General features: G+C 37.7%; 1 protein-coding gene and 1 long non-coding RNA gene across 3 annotated transcripts in view; one reads left to right on the top strand and one right to left on the bottom strand.

The window, feature by feature from the left end:
* Window positions 1–14: 14 nt before the first annotated feature.
* Window positions 15–25,539, bottom strand: part of mtus2a (microtubule associated tumor suppressor candidate 2a) — a 60,475-nt gene continuing 34,950 nt past the window's right edge. The window contains exons 5-15 of one of the 2 annotated variants that reach the window (XM_053241224.1): window positions 17,427–17,585; window positions 13,512–13,610; window positions 10,163–10,452; window positions 8,636–8,702; window positions 7,797–8,011; window positions 7,067–7,172; window positions 6,879–6,952; window positions 6,620–6,718; window positions 6,427–6,546; window positions 6,149–6,249; window positions 15–5,438 (exon numbers count right to left, since the gene is read on the bottom strand). In XM_053241224.1, coding sequence (XP_053097199.1) covers window positions 5,090–5,438; window positions 6,149–6,249; window positions 6,427–6,546; window positions 6,620–6,718; window positions 6,879–6,952; window positions 7,067–7,172; window positions 7,797–8,011; window positions 8,636–8,702; window positions 10,163–10,452; window positions 13,512–13,610; window positions 17,427–17,585 — 1,679 coding nt within the window. In that variant the 3' untranslated portion in view covers window positions 15–5,089. The remainder of the gene's footprint in view (window positions 5,439–6,148; window positions 6,250–6,426; window positions 6,547–6,619; window positions 6,719–6,878; window positions 6,953–7,066; window positions 7,173–7,796; window positions 8,012–8,635; window positions 8,703–10,162; window positions 10,453–13,511; window positions 13,611–17,426; window positions 17,586–25,539) is intronic. The other variant, XM_053241225.1, reaches the window with a different exon arrangement.
* Window positions 19,413–22,383, top strand: LOC113543606 (uncharacterized). Its single transcript, XR_008304464.1, has 2 exons — window positions 19,413–20,932; window positions 21,414–22,383. It is a non-coding gene; the product is annotated as an uncharacterized LOC113543606 (long non-coding RNA).

Here is a 25,539-nt window from a genome sequence, read left to right as displayed (position 1 = left end):
TACTGTAATATTTTATTTAATATCCACCCCGCCCAAAGTGCATACAAATGTTTTGAGATATAAATACTTTCCATTCATTAAGATTAATAGTAACTAAGCTACAGTTACAGATACAGTTACAACTATCACAAAAGAAAGATTAAAAAAGCACATACACAGAAGAGAGATGATCTGCGCAGACAAACATGCACTGCTGATTCCTAAGACACAATAAATATTATGTACACAAGTGGCTGTAATTTCCAGTCACCGGAATAAGGAAGCAGAATGGAAGAAAACAATGATGGTGAGATTCTCCACAAACATGTAGCCTGTGTGCAGTGATGTTTTTGTTCTTAGTGAGATTTGAGATTTTGTTCTGTAGAAAAGCTTCAGGCCCTGATCCAGGTTTTACCCTTCGTGCAGTAGCACAGAGTTGTCAGTAGTTGTCAGAAACTGAGGTAATTAACCCCTTAAACTCTTGGCTTATTAATCAGTTATACGTCTTAAAGCATATTGTTAAGTAACTTCTATGAATTATTCAGTTACTACAGTAAAACTAATAGGAAAGGTGAGGAATGTAAGTTCGTACACAGAAACGTGTCCTGGAGTTTAAGGGGATAAAATATTTATCATATATTGATCATATATTTATAACATTTATGACTGTACATAATATTATGTAACATTAGTATTATAAAGTTCCATCTAGGTGAAGCTCAAATGCCAGACAACAGTAGGATGTTACTAAAGTGCAAATCAGGATGTTCTGAGAGGGATTCTTTGGGTAATATTTCTAATATTTTTATATTTCTCATCACAGCTTGGTTGGTTCGAAGGTAGAAAAGTTTCTTTGTTCAATACTGATATTTTGAATCACTCATTTATTTCCAGTTATATATAGAAATTTAGTATGTTCATATTGAAATATGTAGCTGATCTCTAAAAACATTCTGATTTGAGAATTAAAAGAGGTTGTTTAGGTTCTGGAGGGATTTACGATATAAGAGGCAGAACACAATCTCTAAATGATCATCCGTGTGACATAATGAAAACAAATGAACTTAATCCAGCAGTGATCCTTATGAAACATTCAAAGAACTGCAGTAATATATAATAAAAAACCTCCTCTGTTTTTGCTGTGGTACAGTAAATCAAGGCACATTAATCCAATGTGTATTAGGTTCAGTTGTTCCTGAATGATTTTAAATGTAGAAATATTTATTTGTAATAATCCATATGCTGGTATAATAACTGTTGTATAAGAAAAAGTACATTATATCCAAGTTTAAATCAAATTTTTATAAAAATTTACTTAACTGTCTTCTGAAATGTTTTCTAAAAGCTACCTGTAATGATGATGGCTAATTTATAGGTCCTGCTGTGCACGTTTGATGTAACCTTGTGACCATCTGTGATAACTGGGTTATGTTAGCAAAAACAGAGGTTTTTTTTTTTTTTAAAGAATTTCAACAACAGAGATTGACTACATATCACTGACAGAACATTGTAAAAAAAAAAATTTAAAAATTAACGAGTCAAGCCGCAATACAACACGCAGTTGTACAATGAATTAAAACTCAAAACAATCAAAAATATTTCCATACAATGTAAAAAAAAATAGTCTCTAACCAAAAACATTCTCATTCCTACAAGAGTGTGCTTATTAACAGACCAATCCAGAAATCATAAGTTCTGTACGCTTTATTTAAGAGAGCAAACAGAACACAGCTTTTTATTCTTGTTAGCTGTTCTTGAATTAACCTATGAAAAGCACCAACAGACATTGATATTATAGAAAAAATACCAGTAAACATCTGACAATTTTCTTTAAGAGCAGTATCAAAATTGATTACGGAAATTGGAATACCTTTGAAACAGGTAAATATATGATCTAAAACTGGACATAGAAAATTTCCAATTTTAAAAATTGTCTGGTGTGAGTTATCAAAAATGAGTAGATGAATCTATTTTTTTTTCTCACCTAATGTTCAGTTCTGAAATGCAACATTTTCTTCACAATTCACACTGTGTAACATTTTCTTCAGTCTGGGTAAATTATTTGCTCAGTCTGTGTAAATTATTTATTAATTAATTTTCATCAGGTGGAATTTTTATTGCTATAAATAAATTGACTAGGGCATGGGTCAGTCAAGTGTCAGTCAGTAAGTACTAAAAACATTCTGGGTGTATTTCTAAATCGAATGAAACATGCTATTTCATTATCAGAAAAAACTCCACTATCTAAAAAAATCCCTGAAAGTTAAAATACAATGGCATTTTAAGACATTTTTAGGCTACATTCCCTTCTAGTTTATTTATACAGAGAGGATAATTTCTATAAGTAATGCTACTCTACACAGTTAATAATAAGTGTTATTATAAATAGAGATAAAACAGCTTCAGTTAGTCAACATTACAATAAAAAATTTAATTCGTCTGTCATTCTCAACTGACAGTGTTCTGTTAGTAGAGAACAACAAGCTTACCGTCAGTACAGCAGTACACATATGAAAAGTGATTTTGGCTCACTACTGAGGTGTAGATCATTCCTAGTATTATGTATATGGAAGCTTTTGGACCAGAGTCCTAGTGTCTATATTTACTACAATCCCAAGTTTCACAAAAGAAAGCCTACAAGGCTTTTACGACACATGCACATAGCAAAATTCCATTACAACACCATACAAATATTACTATTAAAAATGACAAATAGCAACCTTTACAAGGAGAAGTTCTTGTAGTATCTTTATACACTGCCTGTCTGCTGTGTGTGGTGTGTGTACCATATACTGAGAGACAGAACTTATATTTAGCCGGTAAGAAAGTTGAGTAGATATGTAAATGGCGACTTGAGGGACATGACCCTGAGCAGCAGCCATTACAGACAAGACTGGAAGACCAGAGCAAGTGCTGTGTTTAAAAATGAGCTTATTGAATGGTTTGAGGTTACACAAAATTGACATTTACAGACAAAACTGTTGACCTCCAGTGTTCAAGCAAACGAAGTACAGCCAGTTATAATGTTCTTAAACCTCTGATTTTAAGTTGAAGCTTGGCTAAAGCATGGTGTCATAGACCTCTGGCAGACCAATATAAAGACCTGGATACACTAAGGGTAAAACAATCATATTTTGAGTGTTACACACAATTTCAGTGCGGTAAGCATTATGACAAATAATTAGTGTGATACTAATATTCATTCTGACAGCTGTTGTGGGATCTTAATAAACATTAATGATATTCTGATATGAAATTATATATATATATACCTTCTCATGTTTGAGATGTATAAAGGTACAGTTTGAAATTTCTGAAATTTCAAAGATATTAAAAAAAAAGGAACTTGTGATTAACCATCCTCTTTGTTTCAGTACTGTCTTTGTTTCTGGCTTCTGTTTATATTCATCTGAACTAGAAATGTACTCTGTCTAATCAATGAGGCATTTACAGTACATTTTAAAGACATGGGGATCAGTGGGTGGTGTATATGCAAAGCTGGTCATTGCCTAATTACTGTCTGAAAGCATGATCTGAACAGCGCAGCTACCCAGGCCACATCAGCAATTTTGTGACCTCTTGAAGGGCCAAAATCTAAGGCTTTTATGTTTTTTTAAATGTATTATCACAAGTGCATCTGTTCTCTAATCTGAATATGAAACTGAGTCAACTTACCATATTTATTTTTGTTTCATACTGTAATGGTGACAAAAATGTATTGATTCATACTACACTATCTTTAAAGTAGCTGTCACTATCATTATCTTCACTTATCTTTCCATCAGCTTCTTTTTTCATCATTTTTGGAGGCTGCTACACTGGGTGATGCATTGCAGTATTTGAAGGCAATCATTATCTTGAAGGCCACTTAGCACTAGACATGCTTCTGAAGGTTTTTAGATGTGCTTCATATGCAGCAGCAGAATTTTTAACCAGCGTTCAATCCACCAAGTCTTTTAATGTGAGCCCACACACCCTGTTGTGTTTGTTTTAGGTGCTATCTCTATTAAGACCTTAAAACTCCACTTTCCTTAAACTTATAACTTATATAAACAGTATAACTTAAAATTATACTGTATAATGATGTCATGATTGTGAAACCTTTAGTTGCAGAGCAATACTGTACATATAATAGCGATAGGAAATCAGAATAAACACAAATATGCAAATCTTCTATAAATGGCCCAAAATTGGTTGTCCCTATTCCTTATGTTTCACAGATATTTAGGCAATAGCTTACTTTGTAAAAATTCAGTTATGTCAGTGGTGTGAACAGAAGTGTGTGGTGTGGATTGAATGTATGATTACACTTATGCAACGTATTTGGTATAAAATCTAGGTCATTCTGCTCCAGTGTGAAACGTGTAGTAGTATACTAAGATTCAATTCTGATTTTTTTTTTTTTGCAAGTTTGCACAGACCTAATGAAATAAGGCAGCAAGGTATACTTAGCCCACAGACCCTTGAGTTTGAAACCTGTGACTCCATCTTTTCTTCCAACAGTGCATCCAGAATTTAAGGTCTGCCAGAGACCTGAACAATGCCCCAAGCAAAACTGTATAATTGTAATGTCTAGGGATAAAAGTACAGTAACAGTAGAGTTTACTATTACATACTGAGTGAGATCAAAAAGTGATGAATGCTGATAACCTGCTGGTGTGCTGATCACTAAGAAGGCTGAGAAAGTGTGGGTTGGATACAAAAGGCTTCTGCTGTAGTATATTGTTGTGTTTGGCCCCTCTGTGTCCTGCCTTAGTATGAGCAGGGTGTAGGATTTAAATGCACTATAGAGTACTATAGAAAATTCACTGCTCATAGAGACACAGTTACACTGATTTAACAGTTGTGGTTGACATATCAAAAAGATTTTGGGTCTGACATTCAGAAGTATGGACACAATCTGACAGTCAGAAGCTCTGTCTGGACACTTATCTCGGACAAATGCGGACATTTTTCAAACTCGCTCCATGATTTTTTTCCCCACCAAAATCAATGGGTAACAATCTTAAACACGACACAATTATAGCACTCTGAAAGACTGAAAAACAGGAAAGAGTGATGAAACAGGAAGTATAAATAAGAGCTGACTTGTTCATTGTTTTCAAAGAGCTTATCTGGGTAGTGTGTTGGCATTGGGGACTCTTGCTGGGGAGCTCCTGGCTGCTGGTGAGGCTCTGTGAGTCGGAGTACCCGGGCCAGGAGAACCCACTTTATGTGAAGGAGTGCAGGGTCCAGGTGAATACGAGTGTGTGGGAGTTCCAGGGCTGGGAGAGCCAGGGAATGGGGGATTTTCAAACCCTGGGAAGAAGACTCTGTGGCTGGGGGAGGAGGAGGGAGAGAGATGGGGACTCGTCTGCAGAAGCCACAGCAGCTCTTCATTGTTACGGCTCAGACGCTTCTTCTCATTGGACTCCCTCTCCACGTGCTCCTGCAGGTTAGCGTTCTCCTCCGAAAGCTGCCTATGATAGGCATCACACACTAACAGTCACACTCACACAGTACATTTCAGAGTGCACTTCATCGCTACATGTGCTGTTATCTCTCTCAGGTAACTCCTATATAGCTTCTTCTACTTCTTCAACAAGACGATTTCAGCCTTCACAAAGTAACAGTTTTGCTGAACACAGAGTACTGAAAACCATGTCCAGAGTTGGCAATTTAAGTCAGCCTTTAAATTTAGAATGTATGTCAACAGATACACAATTTATCCATATTTAGAGTTGTGTTATGAAGGTGTTTAACTTCAAAGTTTTAGGGCGCTGTTTTTGTGGTCACACTACATATGGACAAGCAACACATGTATATTTTTGGAATCTTCTGCATATATGTACTAATCATGTCTGAATGCATTACAAAAAATAACATTATGTTTAAAGAACTGAAAAATTAGTTTCTCTACAAAAAGCTATTAGAAATATATCCTGGGAAAATTAAAAGTACTGCAGTGCTTTATCTAACAATTTCAATTTTATATAAGGACTAATTATGTAAGGACTAATTTTTATAAAATAATGCTTTCTTGAATTATAGGCAACAGGTTCAGTACAATTTTGTGTATAATAGCAGTTTTTGTCAGTGTACTCAAACAGTTCCAACTGTAAAAAAATCTATTTTCATTATTTAATGAAATGTTAATGAAGACTGAAAGGTTATTGCTGTTGAGGATTACCTGGACAGGGCAACATTGCGGTCGATGCGGGCCTTCAGGTCCTCGTTCTGCTGTTGTAGAACCTGCACCTTCTCCTCCAAGTATATGTTCTTTTGGGCCTGCTCAAATGATCAGGTAACCACAGGGCTCCCCATTAAATTCTTATACACTTCACATACATCCACTATTCCATAGAACAATTTTGTTAGAAGATGTGGGTCTTACATGTGCCAGTGTCTAACCTTCAGAATAGATCATCATAAAATATGCCAATATTGGAACTTTATTTTAGAGCTTACCACTTTCTCCAGGTGGCAGATCTTCCTCTCCTGGTCATGTATCTGCTGGTTCTTCATCTCCAGAACCTCCTTCAAGCTCTTAAGGTCTTGCTCAATGTGCTGGTATGGGGCAAGAGCATCCTAAAACACACAAATAAACCCATTAGAATCCTCACAAATCATTTAAATGTGTTAATGTTTGAATAAATCGTACCAATATCTGCTCATCTGCGCTCTTCCTCAGTGCTTCTTCAAAGCGTTTGGCTTTGTCTTGTAAGGCTCGGTTCTGAAACGTCAGCATGTCAACCTGATCCTAAAAGACACACACTTCACTGTAAACACCTGAAATGGTTTATCTTAAATCTGTTAGAGTCCAACAATGCTTAATGTCACATCAGCAGGTCACAATATTAACTGATATGAGATTTAGGTAAAAAATCTCAAACTTGTCAGTTAACTGCATGTGACCTTACCTGAAGGGAGAGTTTATGCTTTTCAAAATCATTCTCTAGAGTAGCTTTCTGTTTTTCATGGGCTTTCCTCAGGTCTGAAGTCAGGACACAATACAAGCAAGACATAAGTACAGTGATGCCATTGCATTCCGAGTGCAGCGAGATACATCAGGCCTAACAGATAAAATTATCAAAATGTGAACACACACCTCGCATGGTCCTGGCGTGCTCCTCCTGTAGACTTGCCATGGTCATGTTATGCATGGTTCTCAGGTCTTCCAATGCCGACTCATGTTGAGCTGTTAACTCTTCAATCTGCAAAGAAACAAAAGAATTTTAGACTTAAACTGATATTCCCATTGTTTTTAATTACAGTATATTTTTACAGTATATTGCGTCTTTGTATCTCTTTCTTTTCTAACCTGCTACATATACAGTATGTGATGTACATTTTCAAGTTCTATTCTTAGCTGTGCTCTTTCCTTTGGGAGATGGCAAAAAAACAGGATCAGCATATAAGGCCAAAACCTTTACCTAGAGAACTGCTTAGAACTGCATACATGTCAAAAAGCCAGCTGTCTTTATGTTCTCTTAGGGTCAAAATATCTCATAATAGCAATTGTTTTTAAAATAATTATTTTCATATTACAGAGATTACATTCAGGTCTTTTTGACCTGAGGGTAAGAAGCTAAAATGATTAGTCTCGGTTGTATATTCTTTCCAATTCTTATATGCATGTATATCTGCTACTAATTAAGATGAAGAAAAATATATTGTGCACTGCTATACTGGACAATTGCACTGCTATAAACTCTGTTGTTGCAAAGCAGTGAACAGAATAAGAGAGTTAAATAACCATAGTAGTGGCCTTTCATCAGTTTAATTGTAGTCTTAAGCAGATCACAAAAACTTACACACACATACACACATACACACACCTGCTCCTGTTGCTGGGTTCGCAGTTCCTCCACATGTGACTGGTGCTCAGCTCTCAGGTGGTCTGTGTCAGAGGCGTGCCGTGTTCTGAGCTCTTCCTCCAGAGTGGCAAGCTCAGCCTCCTGCTGCTCCTGGAGCTCTTTCAGCTGAAGCTCGAAACTCTGCTCCAGCGCAGACTTTTCCTTCTGCAGCAGCTTCCATCGTGCAGCAGTGCAGGCTGGCCATCATGAGGGAGAAAGAGGGCAGACTCAGAATATATATATGTATATATATATATATATATATATATATATATATATATATATATATATATATATATATATATATTTTGGTTGAAAAACTAGGGTCAGTTTTTCTCCTATGCTGATCAGTTCTGCTACAGTATTTTTTGAGTGTTAAATTAGATCGGCTGGGTCTGCATCCGGACTGCAGTCCACCAGTTTATGACCCCTGGCCTATGATAACCCACCAACCTAATCTCTTCAGACATTCATTAGAATTCAGACAAGTAAGTTAGTATGATATATTGGATTACATTCAATTTCATACTAATAAACTAAAAAAAAAAAGAATACAACTTTCACCCATAACAATAACCTCTGAATCTTTTCATACAACTTGAATCATGTGAATTGTAACAAAGTGTAGAGACACATCTCACAGATGCAGAATGAATACTAGAGCCTACAGTCTAGTTTTTTTTTACTATTTACTGTTATTGTAGTAATGAAGAAAAGGTCAAAGTTTTAAACTCACATATGGTTAGAAATGAAGAAATATACAGGTGCATGTATGGTATGGTTTACACCCAGACAAACTGAAAGAATTACACAGAACTTACCCACTTCCTCCTGAATCCGGCTGAGCTCCAGGAACAACTCCTTCTCTTTCTGCTCAGCATTTTCACTCTGAAATACACACAAACACACGATTGCCCATCCCCTCATCCCGAGTGATACGCCTACTTGCTTGCCAGCTCATTACTGCAGTGTCAATGACAGCATGGTACTGACTTATATTTTATTCCATTACATGCTACATATACTATCTCAACTATACTACACTGCATCCTACTGCTGTAGCTGCAGGCTGAAATACTAAACTGATACTCATCTGATATAATAAAGCTTTTGCTGTGTGTTTAACATTTCTGTTCATTCTGTCTCAAGCTTCATCCTTCCTCTATATTAAATGAAACTTGATTACTCCACATTAAAGACGCATTTCCCGCTCTCATAATGGATAGTCGAATATCCATTGAATAGCTTTATACCAGTATTAGGCAGAAGGCACATACAGTACATAATAAGAACAAGGCTTTATTTTTAATCTCATTTTAGACTCATTTGAATTGTCTTATTATATAATAATTATATTTACAAGCATATATTTTATAACTTATTATAATGCTCTCTGGTGAATTGAAAATACAAACTGTTGAGTGGGAGTGCATATCTGCATAGATGCTGGTGTGTGTGTGTGTGTGTGTGTGTGTCTGCCATCTAGATCCATACAGAACCTGATTAGCATAAAATTAACTGTTTCATTATAAGGGTCCTGGAAAGCCACATGTGTATTTTTCTTTATCTAACACACCAATTTCAGTCCATGAAGGTCTTAATAATTATCTGAATAATTAAATCAGGTATGTTGTGGCTCTCCAGGAGTGAGGTCTGACACCTTCAGGATAAACAACACAAAGAGCTATGGAAGAACTAAATTATTCAAACTGCACTGTCCTTTGTGAACACCAGAGGGCACCATATAAAAGCCAGCCCATGTGGGTTCTGTCTAATGCTCACAGTTGATTTTTCAACACAGTTGATTCAAATTTGATATCAGCTAAGGGAAGGAAGTCATTTCTTCATACTTTCGTGGAGGCATTTCAACAAATAAAAATTTGAGTGCAGTCTGAATTGAGCAAGATACTTGAGAATGTTGTAGTGGAGAACAGAAACTCCATTTTGTTTTTTTAATGTCTGGAAGAATATCGTAATATAATATAACAAAAAGCCTCAATGTAAATATTCTTTGTACTATTAATATACTATACTTAAGAACTGTCTAATCACTGAACATCCATAAAGAAACACAAGCAATGCTTAATGAAGGAAATGTGCTTGTTAAAGTACAGCTAACTATTTCATGGCTGCACACAAGGCAGACAAAATGACCTGCTGTCACAAGTAATATTTTTCATGTATTTATTTGTCAGGCAACTTCATCCAAAAGCCTAATACTGCACTAGCACAATTTGTAACAACATGTAACCTATAAGTTAAAGATGACCTGTTTAACATACGTTTTTCTTTGAGATCCTGTGTGATTTTACTGAGTAACTTTACATACTGAATTCTGCTATCAATACCTTCAGACAGAAGTGCTGGGTGCAGATGGCTAAGACATCCAGACCCAGCATGGTCCTCTTCAGCTCAGCCCGGAGAGCCAGCAGCTGTCCATTCTGCTCTTTGCATTTAGCCTGCAGCCGCAGCACTTCCTCGTCTCGCTTCTCCTGCTCCTCTCGCTCTTTCTCCTTCCTCTGTGCCTCTTCTTTTTTCTTTTCTGAGCCTGGGGAGACGCTGTGTCCTGTAACTGGCACACTGGAGCCCCCAGGAACTCCAGGGACCCGTGTTGCTGCTGCCCTCTGTCTCTGCAGGACTGGAGAGAGGAGACCAGTTTCATGCAGAAGGTAAAGCAGGTGTCACAGCTCATAAACTGTGTTTCTCTCTGAGAACCTGCTGAGTTCAGTTTAACACAAATCTCTTTATTTGTTTGTTAAATATGAGCTGTAAATAGGCCTCTTGTTCTGCAGGGAAAAAAAAACTAATTAAAAAGGCTCTGTGGACACAGCAGGTGGACACTTTACCTTTCTGCATGTCATAGAAAAAGGCCACAGGGTTCTGCTCCAGCAGAGAGTATACACACCCCTATAGTGACATGTGTGTGTCTGCACCCTATTGCCCTAAATGCTTCACCACATGTCACAAAGTGCTTTTAAATCTGAACTTTGGTTTTACTTTGTATTTTGTGGCTGCAATTTTGATTTCAACATCCAAATTTGGGATTTCTGCCTGTTGAACCATTGAACAGCAGGCAGCAAGAAATCCGTCTTAACAACTTTAATCAAAATTTGTAAATCCATTACTGTTATACTGACTGATAAACATGCTTGTACATTAACCTCCATACACAGATTACAGGAACATAAGTCAGAGTGACATAAAGTGCTACAAGAGGGCTCATGTATTTCTGTAATGAACACACATCTACGTCTACCGTGTGTTCACACACACAAACACCCACATGTACATATAATACACGCCACCAGAATGGTTTGCCCTACAGTCATGGAGTCATCTCTATGACAACAGAAGAAAAGTCTTGGAGTCTTAGTAATAAAACAGGTCTAATAGAGGGGTAAAAAATGTTTCTCACAACTCAGAGGTGACAATGTGACAGAAGCTTTTAAGGAAAGAGATGCCACTCTTATGGGGGAGAGAGAGAGCGAGAGAGAGAGAGAGAGAGAGAGAGAGAGAGAGCATCTACAGGTTCATCTGCAGGTCAGCTCACAGATTTATACACTATTTATTTTATTGTAATATAGGAAGTCTAGTAACACTTGATGGTATGTACACTATATAGCCAAACATTTGCAGACACCTGACTATCACACCCATATGTGGTTCTTCCCCAAAATGGTGTCACAAATTTTGGAAGCACACAATTGTATAGAATGTCTTTGTAGGCTGTAACATTACAATTTCCCTTCACTGGAACTAAGGGGCACAAACCTGTTCCTCTTCCCCCTGGGCACATTGTCATTATCACATGAAGACATGTTTTGCCAAGGTTGGAGTGGTAGAACTTGAGAAGCCTGTACAGAGCCCTGACCTCAACCCCACTGAACACCTTTGGGATGAACTGGAACCGTGACTGCCCCCCAGGCCTCCTCTCCCAACATCATTACCTGACCTCAATAATGCTCTTGTGGCTCAATGGGCAAATCCCCACAGCCACTCTCCAAAATGTAGTAGAAAGCCTTCCCAGAGGAGTGGAGGATAACAGCAAATTGGGACTAAATCTGGAATGGGATGTTCAACAAGCACATACTTTATGAATGTTATGGTCAGGTGTCCGCAAACTTTTGGCCATATAGTGTATAAAGTAAATGAATGTTAATGTAATCAGAGTCATAGCCCCACTGTAAGCCGACACTTAATCCATGAAAATGTCAAATTTCAAAGTGCAGAACCCCTCTAAAACCTCAGATGGGTAATGTACAATATTATACCAGGAATCCCTCCTAAAGGCCCCATCTTGCTAGTGTGTGGCACTTGTGCAAGTTCATTTTGAATTGTCACATTTGCATAATGAAGAGAACCTATCTGTCTGGAAAACAGAAAAGAAAGGGAAAACAAGAAGAGGAAATGAGGCAGAACTGTGATAAGTGATGGCAATAATCTAATAATGAAATAATTAAGAATGACAACTGTAGGCTAAGCCATAAATAACGTAATGCTAGCCCAACATCCTTCTGTCAAGCAAGCTGCTAGGTATTAGTTGGCACTCGGTTTGAAGCTCAAATGTTAATTATTTAGCGAGAAATCATTATTATTATCATCATTGTTATTATTTTGGTAGAAATCATCATTCGTCTTGATAATTTTTGTCATTTTATTGACAATTTGTCTTGATAGTTTGCTATATACAGAGTACGCAGAATGATGCTAACACTTTCAGACAGTTATCTTATAGTTGGTTCATTGTATTGAAGCATACTATATACCTATATGCCTATAGTTTGGATTAGGGAATTATTGTTTTTTTTTTTTTTTCTTATCTGAAAAGCAGACAGCCTCTTGTATAATCCCTGACTAGAGCTAAATTAAAATACATGTGCATCTTATAATAACTATAAGAAAGGTATCTGTGTAGCAAATGGCAATAAAGAGAGAAAAAATGCCAGGACAGCCCATTGCAATTTCCTACAAGTTAGTAATGAAATGTAATATTATGTAATGGATTGTATTGCAAAGTATTATTATGTAATACAATATGGTGTAATGTATTTACTAAATGGTACAGTTGGTAGTACTTACAGCAATCACATAAAGAGGAAATGAGGATTGGTGGATAGACGGTGAGTATTTCAGACAAGAGGGATTGTGAGCTTTGACTTGATTGGCTGACCTGGACCCCTGTGGGGTAAAACTGTGCGAACAGAATAACCATGTATTTCCCAACAGATGCAACTCAATTCCATATATGCTCTCCATCTGTCCATTCCAAGTAACATTCTGAGTTTTGAAGTAAATCATATGCTTGTTACCTGCAATTCATGTAAGGCATATAGGGTTTTAGGGGCTGTATTGGCTTACGTTGTTTTTTCATGTACATTATAACTATGGGAATTGTAGCCTAGTTGCATCCTAGTTTGTGACCTACCGAGCCAATATCAGAATGTATTTTTGATAGACTTCAAAGCACTATTGTAAGTCGCTCTGGATAAGGGCGTCTGCCAAATTCCATAAATGTAAATGTAAATGTAGCCTGCATCTGCGTTGTGGTTATGTATCAAATTGAACTTTTAGTTAATTTTTTTCATGTCTTAACTACGCCCTGGAAATATATTGTTTTATAATCAATGCTGATCACAAAAAAAAAAAAAAAAAACCTGAATGATGAGGTTGCTGAAGCAGGAACGATCTTTTTCTCACCTGGTGACTGAGGTTTCGGTGAAACAACAGCCAGACGCTTCGGGGATGAGAGCGCCGAATGAGAGCCTTCAGAAGTCTTCTGAAAGTCTTTGCGGGAACCTAATATGCATAAAAAGTAAACAGTCAATAAAAAGTTAGTAAAAAATAGTGAAAGAAGAGGCTGCTGTGTATTTTAGCTGGACACATAGATGTGTCAGAGAGCTGCAGTTCTGTAGACACATTTCTCTGTCCTTCTCTCTCTGTATTACTCCATGGCTGTGGTACCAGAGAGAAAGATCAATTTCAATAAGGTGCAGTCAGGCACTAAATGAGGCAGTCTCATGCTCCTTTAATACCTTAGCCTAGCTGGAATGACATGCTGTGACCCTGACACACACTACTGCACTCTAATACGTCCCTCTACCAGCACTCGTTGTGCCGATTCCACAGTAGCTCTGCTATGAAATTGCATCACCACATCATATGCACTGTGTGACTCAGGCAAGGCAAGTGCATCATAAATCAGTCACTAAATTCAAGCATTGAATTAATCTAATAATATTACCTCATTTTTTGGACATAGCAAGCAAAAGACACAATTTATTACTTTGATTTCTTTATTATTAACAATAATTAATAATAATAACAACACCATTTCTTTTTTTGGTCCCAAAGCTCCTCATTACTGTTAACTCATCTCCACATGAAGCAAACAACCACACAACTAGACCCCCAGGCATGCGAGCACTAAATCCAGATGCTCCCAAAACCCTAACATCATCAAGTACACCCCACACTATCCCCTCAAAAATATATCCCAACACTTGAGGCAAGAAACTGGTGTGAATTTAAGTACTGGAGCAATTCCTAGATTCCATCCTTTTCAGACCCAGTGAATATAGTAGAGACTTTGAAAAGTTCTGTAGTAATTATTGCCAACAGCCACCACAAGCAGCTCCTGCTAAGATTCAAACCCATTTCAACACTTCCTGCTGGGTTAGCAGCTCTGGCAGCCCTCCCTCCCCCTGACTCTGGAGCTCCTATATGGCCACACACACTGCAGGAACAGGAATCTGTGCTTAAAGATTAATGGGCTGAAGAGTGAGAGTGGCATAGGGCTGATAAAAATATAAGATCCAGGTCATGTTCCTGCTGTCTATGCCTTTTGTTTATTATTGTTTATAAAGTAGAAAGCAAATGTTTAGAAGATGAGCAGAAAGACCCTGCAGCATCAATAAATATTCTTTCACTGGGATAAGCATAACTGATAGGGGGAAAAAAGGAACACACTGGGTAGAAAGACAAATGACAAGGACAAATACCAATAATAATAATACACTGAGCTTGGTTGGTTATAGGTCTTAATTTAGGCTTAATAATATTGTTTTTGTGTGTACATTGCATACAAAGAAACAAATCAAGGTATCAAAAGCTATCAAAGCACATTTATGTCACCATGTGAATTATTAGAATAAATTATTCTATAATTAAATTAATAAATTATTAATAAATTAATATGATTGATGTTTTTCTAAAGAGTTTGGAAAAACATTTTGATGCTCTTACTTATGAGGAGAGACTGAGAATTAAACAGGAGGCCAGGCCAAAAGATAAAACAGAACATACACATATGTGCTTCCCCTATTTTCCCCAAACTACCAGCCATCACTGGTCTCTGGCATGCCAATTTTATGTACAGGAGCATGAAAAAAATGACAGTATCAGCATTATTACTGTATGTACACTATGCATACACTTGTGGGAACCTCACCATCACACCCATATGTGTTCCTTCCCTAAACTGTTTTTCACAAAGTTGGAAGCATAGAATTAATTAGACTGTTTTTATATGCTGTAGCATTACAATTTCCCTTCACTGGAACTAAGTGGCCCAAACATCTTTCAGCATGAAAATGCCCCTATGCACAAAGTGAGCTCCATGAAGACATGTTGTGCAATGGTTGGTGTGGAAGAACTCGAGTGGTCTGCACAGAGGCCTGACCTCAACCCCACTGAGCACTTTTGGTATGATTGGGAACCCCAACTGCACTCCAGGCCTCCTTGCTCAACATCAGTGCCTGACCTCACTAATGCTCTTGTGGCTGAATGGGCAAATCCCCACAACCACGCTCAAAAATCTAGTGGAAAGCCTTCCCAGAAGAGTGGAGGTTATTATAACAGCAAAGGGGGACTAAAGACTAGAATGGGATGTTCAAAAACACATATGAATGTGATGGTCAGGTGTCCACAAACTTTTGGCCATATAGTATATATATATATATATATATATATATATATATATATATATATATATATATATATGCATCTAATAGTACACACAGGCTTAATGATCATTTTATGTGAAAAGAAAAAAGGAGATTGATTAACAACCAGTGCAGGCAATTTTATTATACTAGACATATTTAGATCACCCTTTTTGTTTACACAATATTTAGATAGTCCAGAGTAGACACTCTACAGTCAGTAAACCCCATATAGACTGTTAACAACCTGTCATCAGCCAGCAAATACACTCATTTTAAGCAATTTGTCAACAGTTTATGGTTGTTGATGTTAAGTAAACAATGTATACACTCAACATCTCTCTTTTTTCTTTCACATTATTTCCAGTTTATGGTTGTCAATGTTTATTAGATCATCTGTAGTCTATCAGCTTTTCTCTGGTCCTGTCAGTTTTAAAAGCAGTTCACATGTATTCTACTGTGAACATGTTGTTGAAAGGTAGATAAACATTTTTGGCATGCAGTACATACAGTATACTCCTGCTGCCTGTTGTGATGTCAATGCCTGATCCTGATACACTTCTACTGCTCCTCTCACCCTGCAGACCTGCCTGATTCATCCTGATGCTGTACGTCTGATTCTCTGGAGTTTTCTGTACTTTTGACTCACTTTCTGCTGCTATGGATGGTCGTTCATGGATACCCTATGTTTTGTACTTCCAAAAAAACAACATATGCCCAAGACTCACCTTTTCTTCGGTTGATAATCTTACTTGGAGAATGTAGACTTACGAACTGCTGTAGACTTATGAGAATGTAGACTTATGAACTTATGAACTAATCATAAAGACTGTGATACTCATACCAAACATCCTTTCAACACACTTAGTTCTGTTTGCCTTTACTCTTCTACTATAGACTGTAATGATTTATAATCCCACCACGTGGTGTCACTCAGAAGAGGATGGGTTCCTTTTTGCATCTGGTTCCTCTCAAGGTTTCTTCCTCAGGGAGTTTTTCCTTGTCAGTGCCCCTCTGGCTTGCTCATTAGGGATCTAAATATAAATCTACATCCATATGTCTGAAAGGCTGCTTTGTGACAATGTATATTGTTAAAATCTTAGACAAATAAAATTGTACTGAGCTGAAATGAAGCAGATAAAATGTTGCCCCAGATTTTATCATCTCAGCAATATTGGAATAATAACTCTTCACAGCTCAGCAGGTATACACCATTGGTTACTCCACCCACTGCAATGCCTGTAAGATTAATGACATCATGGTTGCTGTGGTCACTGGAGTCATTATTCATGCTTGACAACCTGTCCTTACTCTTCAGCTTGACACTTAGTGACAATGATGTGCCTCAATAAGAGAAGCTCCCATAGGTTTGCAAACCTCCCATCTGCTGGGCAGCCAACCTCTTTTCAATCTATACACACTGCAAAAAACCCTTTTAAAATGCAGCTGCCAAAATTTGCACTTCAAACTTGATTTCTAAACACAGCCTTCAAGGTTCTATCTTGAAATAATGATAGATACTATTGATTTAGTATAGATGTAACCAGTTGGCTGGAGGGGAGGTTTGTTCATGGCATAAATAGCAGTATTTCTGGTTGTGTGGATTTAGTTTTTTTTTTCATCTTCTTATCATGGAAAGTAAAAGTTCTCAGGCTCTTTTCCATGTTCTTACCGACTGGAGAGCCTGGTGGAGGAGGCAGCAGTGGGCGGCGGGTGGGTACAGGAGTGCTGGGGGGCTGTGGGCTGCTGCGGCATGGCACTCTCTGCCCCTCTCCACATGAAGCTGTAATCACCCTGTGGAAAGGGGGGTCATCGCTCACATTGCCAGGACCTGTTAGCAAACAAACAAATAAAACACATCAGTTAGCACCTTATTAAACAGCACCAACAAAATAAGGCACTGGAACCAGTCTTATCAGCCTTTCCTTAATCCTGCTTTCACTGACAGCAACTCCATAGCTTTCATTTGCATTTCTGCTCTTGAAATCATATAGTGCACGTCAGTAACCTCAGTTATATTACTCAGCATGCACTGTGTCCTAAACGAACCTCTCCATTTCTAATACATTGCAGGTGCTTTTGTGTCATGGTGCTGTGAAAGAATGTACAAGTCCAATGTCTTTATTAGACATCACCATGGTAGCTGGAGTAAAGAGAAGGAGTGGATCACCTTGACCTGTTGGTCAGTCAAAATCAAAGAAAAAAGCAGATGAACCAATGCAGACAGAATGATATCAGCCCCTGCTCCTATGAAGGATGCCTCCTTTCAAACACACCAGCATATGCCACATCCTAGTGAGCATTGTGTGGAACTGGGTAAGCAGCTAAGAGTCATAGCGGTACAGATTTTCTCACTGCTATACTTCTGTGTAATTATCTAAATGGTAGTGACATTTACAGAACACCAAGGACAACAAGACTCTATGCACGTCCCTCCATAACACTGCCAGAGGAATAAAGGCTGAAAGTTATGCCTGACAACGCAAAATCAGCTTCCATCCAGTTGGACAGCATATGAGTTCTGTGATCAGGAGACAAGAGTTTAATTTCCTGTCATAATAATTCCCAATTACGCACTCCCTATTATGCATACTGTAAATGTTTGGCGAGCTGTGAACTGGCCAGTGGCTTAATAAATGTTGGCACACAGAAAAAAGACACAAAGAGCCCAACTCTTAAGTTCCCCAGAGGAAAAAATTAAATCCTTAATTAATGTTAAACTAATACACATTCACTCTCATACACATGGAGCATACGAGTTCTGAAGAGAACCAACCGCAGAGATGACTCTACTTGTAACGAATGCAAAGCAGCGTTGACATTTTCCTTATAATGAAGACAAATGCACAAGTGAATAAACACGCAAGCTCCTGTTTCTGACTTAGAAACACATGATTCATAATTTACTATAGATGGCATTTTTAAGGAAATGATAAACATATAATTTGATTTGGTGGAAGCTGTATAGGAGAAGAAAATTATGCCATCAGCATTTTTTGTCTCAGGTAGAAGCATTTAGAGAACATGCAGTGTGGCAGAACAAAAGGAAACAGAGTCTCAGGAGAGGGAAAGAGGGGGAGGGGGAGAGAAAGACAGAATGAAGATGAGGTATCGGTGGTGGGGTGAGGAAGAGGGGAGTAAGCTGATCACTATTGAGTGTTAAATGTACACAGTTAGAGGAGAAAAGGTGAGAAAAAAGTAAACAGAGACAAGCAAGAAGAGGGCTACAGGGATATATACTCTATGAGGAGGATATAGAGAGAGTGAGAGAAAGCAACAACTAGAGGGTAAGAGAGAGAAACAGAGGTGGTGAGACAAAGAGAGAAACAAGAGAAGGAATGAGGTGGTACACAATTTGAGGATTCAAAAGACAATTAACACAATTAACACAGACAAATAAAACAAATTAAAAATGGCAAGATTTTGACTTTTGGACATACAGATGGAAACATCAGTAATGCTTTTCCACCACAGCAGGTATTCCAGTCTGGCAAACACACCGCAGACGTGCCACCATAAGAAATAGGCTGCCATGCATTATTAACCATGAATCATCAAGCCAACACCCACCTTGAAATGACAGTGAGATGCATGATGATAAAGATTATGCAAAGCAAGCCATCTACTGCCACATGTCAGCACGGTCACCAGAGAGGAAAGGAGAGCATCGGGCCCCCGGCACACCAATTACATACTTCAGTCCAACTCATGGCAAACTGACAGGCAACCAAGTGGTAATTTCATCAAAGGTGTAAGCAGCAACTCCAAATTAAGGAGAGAAATAGAGGAAAAGAGAGAAATAGGATTGGAATGCTGCTGAAAACCAGCTGTTGGAATGTATTTGAAAAACAATTTACTCAAGCTAGAGTAGCGTAAATAAGTTGTCACTCTGTTTCCTTTGAAACATTTAAAACTGTAGATGCCTTATAAATTGGGCCATGGATTCTCATTTCTCTTCACTGTCTCTGACATTGCTGCTGCTAAGCACTTGGCGCATTTGATTGGGTCTCGATATGGAATTATTTAAAATTTGCACATACTGTCTTTTAATTGGCTTACAGTCTTCTGGGGTGTTAAATGCATTATTATTTTTTACTCTGTTTATTATACTAAAAAAGTACCATTACCGTGAACCACATACTCAAGTACTATAATGAGAGTACATGTAGTTTGTTACTTTCCACCGCTGGTGGTAACCAAAGTCAAATAACAAAAAGCAGCATATTTAGAACACTCAGCAGGTAGAACTGACATGTCAGAGAATTGGAAAAAAGATGACAGTAGAAACAATACACGTCAATTTAACATATTCTCAGAGACAAAGAGCATACATCCACCAGAGTATAGCACAGTCTCTGCCCTGGCAGACTGACAGAGAAAGAAAGTCTCAGTGGAACAGACACTGCGGAAGCAGCAGAGCGGGGTTTGTATGAGGTTTTGCAACCGTACAATGTGGCAGATATCATGTGTATGAATGCCATAAAATCAGATGACAAGAAAGGGGTTAAACACAAAGACTGTGGAGGTCTGAATAGTACAAAGTCTCTGAAAAAATCATTTTAGGAGAATATCACACCCTTGAGATGTGTACATGACATTATAGCATTTATAGCAACCTGCATAAATCCAAAGTGTAGACCAGCATACAGAATGCCATAGAGAAATAGCCATAACTGCTTAACAGATAATGGGCTAAAAAAATACTTGCAGTGAAAAGTCTTCTATTCCACCAGCCAGTACATTATGTGCACTGAACATACACTCCTGGGCAAAAAATGGGCACAAAATGGCAAAATTTTAAGCTTTTAAATCATTGGTCAGGAAATTAGCAAGAATTAAACAAATAGATAAAGGACTATCTATTTGTTTATGGGATAGTTTTTCCCTTTGATTTCTTTAAATGTTGAAGCCTTGTGGCCCTTGATGGGCTGCATCAGGTGTGGCAGATAACCAAGTAATGACTAATCTTTTAAGAAAAAAAAAACATCCCAGAAATTTTTGGAAAAATTTGTACACCCAAATATGTGTTCGTTTGAATTTTCTAATCATTATCATAATTTTACCTTTACCTTTGCATACAAGAAGACTTTATAAGTGAATTTCCCTGTTTCTAGCTTTTCCCCAAACAGTTCACTGCAGCAAAAGAAAACCAGCAAATGGTGGCACAGGAGCTCTCAGGTGTGCATTTGTTTAATTCCTGCTAATTTTCTGACCAGTGATTTGTTGTTAAGATTATTAAAAGCTTAAGATTTGCCATTTTGGGCTTGGCCCAATTTTTTTTTCTTGCCCAGGAGTGTGCAACACTCAACCTATTGGAGGAAATAACTACTTTATTCTAGGCTAATGCTACACAGAAAAAGTAGGGCTATACGGACATTGGCTACCTTAATAAGTAAGGCACTGGCAGCAATGAGCTGCTTATTATGTTTAAAGCTCTGAAAGGTTTAGCTCCTGAAGGAGTATTTTCCATCCTGAGCACTTCTCTCGTCAGAGGAATGAGTACTATTAATCTAGAGGATCACTCACAGCTCAGCTGGTGGAAGATATTTTCTTACATCATGATTAAACTGTGGAATAGTGACATTCCTATACTTCTAGTTATACATTATTCAGTCATTGTAGATCGTGTAATTAAAGTACTTTCTCATAAATACTGCAGTTTCATCCTGAGAGGTTGGGGTAATGTGAAGCAGGATAACTTTATGAGTCAGTGGAGCTCTAGTGGTGAGTAATGCTATAATAATATGATTCATTTATATTATATGAATTTCTTAAACCCAGTGTAATTTTACAAAACCTGCAGACAGCCAAACTGCAATATTCCACAGACACAAACAAACCTTTCACTAACACATGGGGAAAAAAGTATGTAAAGAGGAATAGGGATTAAGGATGGGTAGTCATGTAAGCAGGACTTTGTAAGCAGGACTTTGACAAGTGGACTCAAATTGGTTGCCAGTGTAGCTGATGGAAAGTAGAGTAGCATGAGTTGATATTTTAGTATGGCTGAGGACTCTGGCAGCTGAGTTTTGTATATAATGAAAACATTATTAGGGTTTAGCTAGAATGCCAATAAAAATTTAATTAAGACTTTCAATATGAGGGAGTTGTACAGGGCCAGTGTTTCAGCACCATATGATTTATTTGTGCAGGTGGACTGCATCTTAGCCGTGTGTGAGACTCTCTCATAGAGCTCTTTATCTCCCTTCCTGTCAGACTAAAGCAATAATACAGAAGCGCAGCAGAAACACATGAGCCAAAACACAGTTAGGCTTTTAAAGTTGGAGAACTCTGGCATTTCTCATTTCAGGGAGCATGCGTATATACATACATGTATGTATGTATGTATGTATGTATGTATGTGTGTGTGTGTTAGGATCTGGCTATAGGCTCCAAAGGCTGTTAAAATGGCTCATGATCCAAGGAGGGGATTGGATTAAAGCATGTGGAGTAATTTGTCCTTTCTGTCTAGAATCTGAGCATCAGACTATTGGAGCCCTGGCCTGGATGGTCCTACTCTGCCTATGAGAGCAGAGCCAGCAGTGTCTGAGATCTTTAGTCATGCACACTGCTGATGCTTTGGCCACTGATGGCTAATAAAAGTATTTGCTCTGTCATGGCTCAAAATATTTTAAATCATCATGTTCTGCTTATTGTCACATGGACCAGGAGCTATATTTTTATATAACTATATGTTTTTATGCAATAGACACACAAAAACAACTTCATAAAAGGTACTTGGAACAAGGGATGAACTCAGAACAGGTGCACACATTAGGTAACAGATCAATGACAAGACATGAGAGGAAAGAGGACAAGCACATGGCAATGAAAACAAAAATTACATGCTTGTCATGATTGGAACCACATCAGAGGAAAATTCATGACAATTTTGACATGGACATGTCCTAAAGACACCTGGCATTTTGAAAGGTTAATAGTTCTAAGCAGTTCCTGAAAAACACATGTTGGGCTCATGCTAATTCTTTCATTCTGCCTCTCAAATGAGAGATGAGTAAGCCAGAGTGGGCACAGCACAGCACAGCACATATATAAACAGAAAAAGAAATTAGCAATTTAATGTACCAAGGATCAGGTATATGCATCAGATCAGACATGCAGACTGCCCACTTTGTCTGAATCCATAAATACTAACTAGAAAGACAGAGAACGAAAGTGCAATGGCGCTAAGTAAAGTTTATGGTTTGTCCAAAGGAAACCACATCACATGTGCTGTTGTTGAACAACATTTCCAACAGAAATCTAACAATCCTTTAACAACTAAAATAATGCACCATGACTTAAATCATACACACTACAGTGATAACATTAAATATGCACAGAATTCTATGCTTTCAGTCCACTTCTGATATTTAACAAGTGCACATACTGTATATGATCCTGATATGACACCACAATAAGCAGTTGATTAAGCTGGCTTGTGTGTGTGTGTGCTGCCCTTGAAGAACCATCTGTTCTCACCACTGACGATGACTCACACAATCAAGTGTGTGATAGACTTTCCACTCTCTCATTATACGTTAACACAGACAATCCTCACACAAACATTGTCCTCACTTTTCATTTCTTGCAACATCCTTTCTAGCTCTTCCCACTACCTCTCTACCCTTATACCCCACCCCCTGGTTCTCTCTTAGTTCTTTGAGTGGTAATGTGATGTACAGGCTAAATTTCACTCTGCATGCAATCATGGCTATGCAATAGGCTCGTATAGCGAAAGGTTGGATTTGGACAGCATAACTATTCATTCACATTAGACATGACAAAGTGGTTATTTGATTAAAACTTGAACCCATATCTGTGTTAGTAGAAACTAATTTAAATGAAACTCATATCCAATAAAGATATCCATCACCAAAGCCTTCTCCCCATAGACTTTTATTTATGAAAGATAGCCACAAAGCCACCTGGGAGTTTTGGTTAACAGAGAGTCAATATCTTTATAGAATGACTGTCGGACCTATGCTTTACCTCTGAAACACACACTTCCCAGAAAATCAATCAAAATTGTTTCACCTTTTTCAATCAAAATTGTGTCACCTTTTTTGTCAAAAAGGCCATTCTTTCCTGTCTTCCCTGGTGTGTGAATGTAAGACAAAGCCCACCTATCAATGCTGATGCTGTGATGAAGAACTTGAGATTTTTATGAAGAACATTTTTATAACTGTGCTCATTAAATCTGCTTGGAAAGCACAGTGCCTTTTTCCCACTAAACAAAAATACAGGAACCTCTGGTACTCGAACCAAGGTTTTTTTTTTTATCATTGGCCATCAGTACATTAGCAAAGGCTCCAGTTGCATGGTGAATGTGAACTGGCTGCTCAAGATGCATAAATGTTTAATTCCTCAAAAACTATCCCTTAATAACCTTTGTGCACAAATGTCATGTGTTAGTGTAATGTTGATAATGCCCTTACTAAAATGGGCCAAAATTAGGCTACAAATAATTAAGTGGGTTGTTACCATGGCAGATGAGTGTTTGGCGATTATAACCTGGGTGTGTTTTCTTTAGAGAATAGCGCAAAATAATCAAAACATAGGCACAATTCATTCATTCAAAAACACAAAATGGCATTAAAAAAGCATTAACAAAGTACATTGCCTACACATATTATGATTTCATGATCTCAATTTTGTAATTCACTGTCATGTTACATTGCCCAATTTTCTACATTAGCAAAATATACAAAATAGTCCATATAAAAGTGCTAATATTATATATATATATATATATATATATATATGGAGAACATATTGTTCAACAATATTGATCCAGTGGAAAATAATCATGGTCCAATTGAACAATATGGAGAAAATAAAATAGAACTTATTTCCTTTTTGGTACATTCCCCCACAGTTACAAGTGTTCCAGCCTGACACGAATCACAGCAACACGACAAAGTGTATACAAGAGCCTCAGTTATATCTCATGATACCTCTGTGCAGGACTGTCTAAATTTGAACTTTTCTTCAAGTCCCTGAGGTCCTTACTAGTGCAATAACAGCTCACATTCACACAGATGCACACACAGTGAATGGCCATTGTGTGCACTGTAGCACAGAATAACAGAATACAATACCTGCCAGCCATTTGCTCACTCCCCTGACATTAAGTACAGGGATGTAAGAAAAGTGTGTTTGTAGTAACAGAAAGAGTAAACTGGTCTACCAATCAGTCCTGCACATTCACTGAGAGCTCATATGTAGAGTAGAAAAAAATTAACACTGTAGATACACCCTGAGAGAGAAGGATAAATAAAGCAAAATGACTTTGTCTGATGTAGTGAGAATGTAAGATGATAACAGCATCCTGAAAGGTTTGAATAGTCAAGTAGCAGCACATCATTTTTCTTTCCTCCTCTCTCCAGTCAATCTTGTAGACAAACAAACAGTGGGGGTGAGTCCTCCATCATTGCATAAAAGGTTCTGTGGCCAGAGGATTCGTTAAGGTCAAACGATGCTGGAGCCTTTCAACATCTCACAGCAAGAGGCCAACTTCAAACAGAATCTACAGTGAAGACATTTAACACTAGCTAACTAAGGTTTCTATTACATATTCACTGAGACTATATATACAGAGACTGTTCAAAGAACAAGCACATCCAAAATAATAATACATCAGAGGCGTGGATTAAAAAAACAACCAATCCACACTGGTTTAGTTAGTGCCAACTAAAATACTTCCACAAAAGGGTGATATTTTAAACTAAATGCACATTATACATGCACACAAATCAACAAATACCTAACAGGTACTCACACTC

This window comes from Pangasianodon hypophthalmus, chromosome 17 (assembly GCF_027358585.1).
Source record: "Pangasianodon hypophthalmus isolate fPanHyp1 chromosome 17, fPanHyp1.pri, whole genome shotgun sequence".
NCBI lineage: Eukaryota > Metazoa > Chordata > Actinopteri > Siluriformes > Pangasiidae > Pangasianodon > Pangasianodon hypophthalmus.
This window is presented reverse-complemented; position numbering and strand designations above follow the sequence as displayed.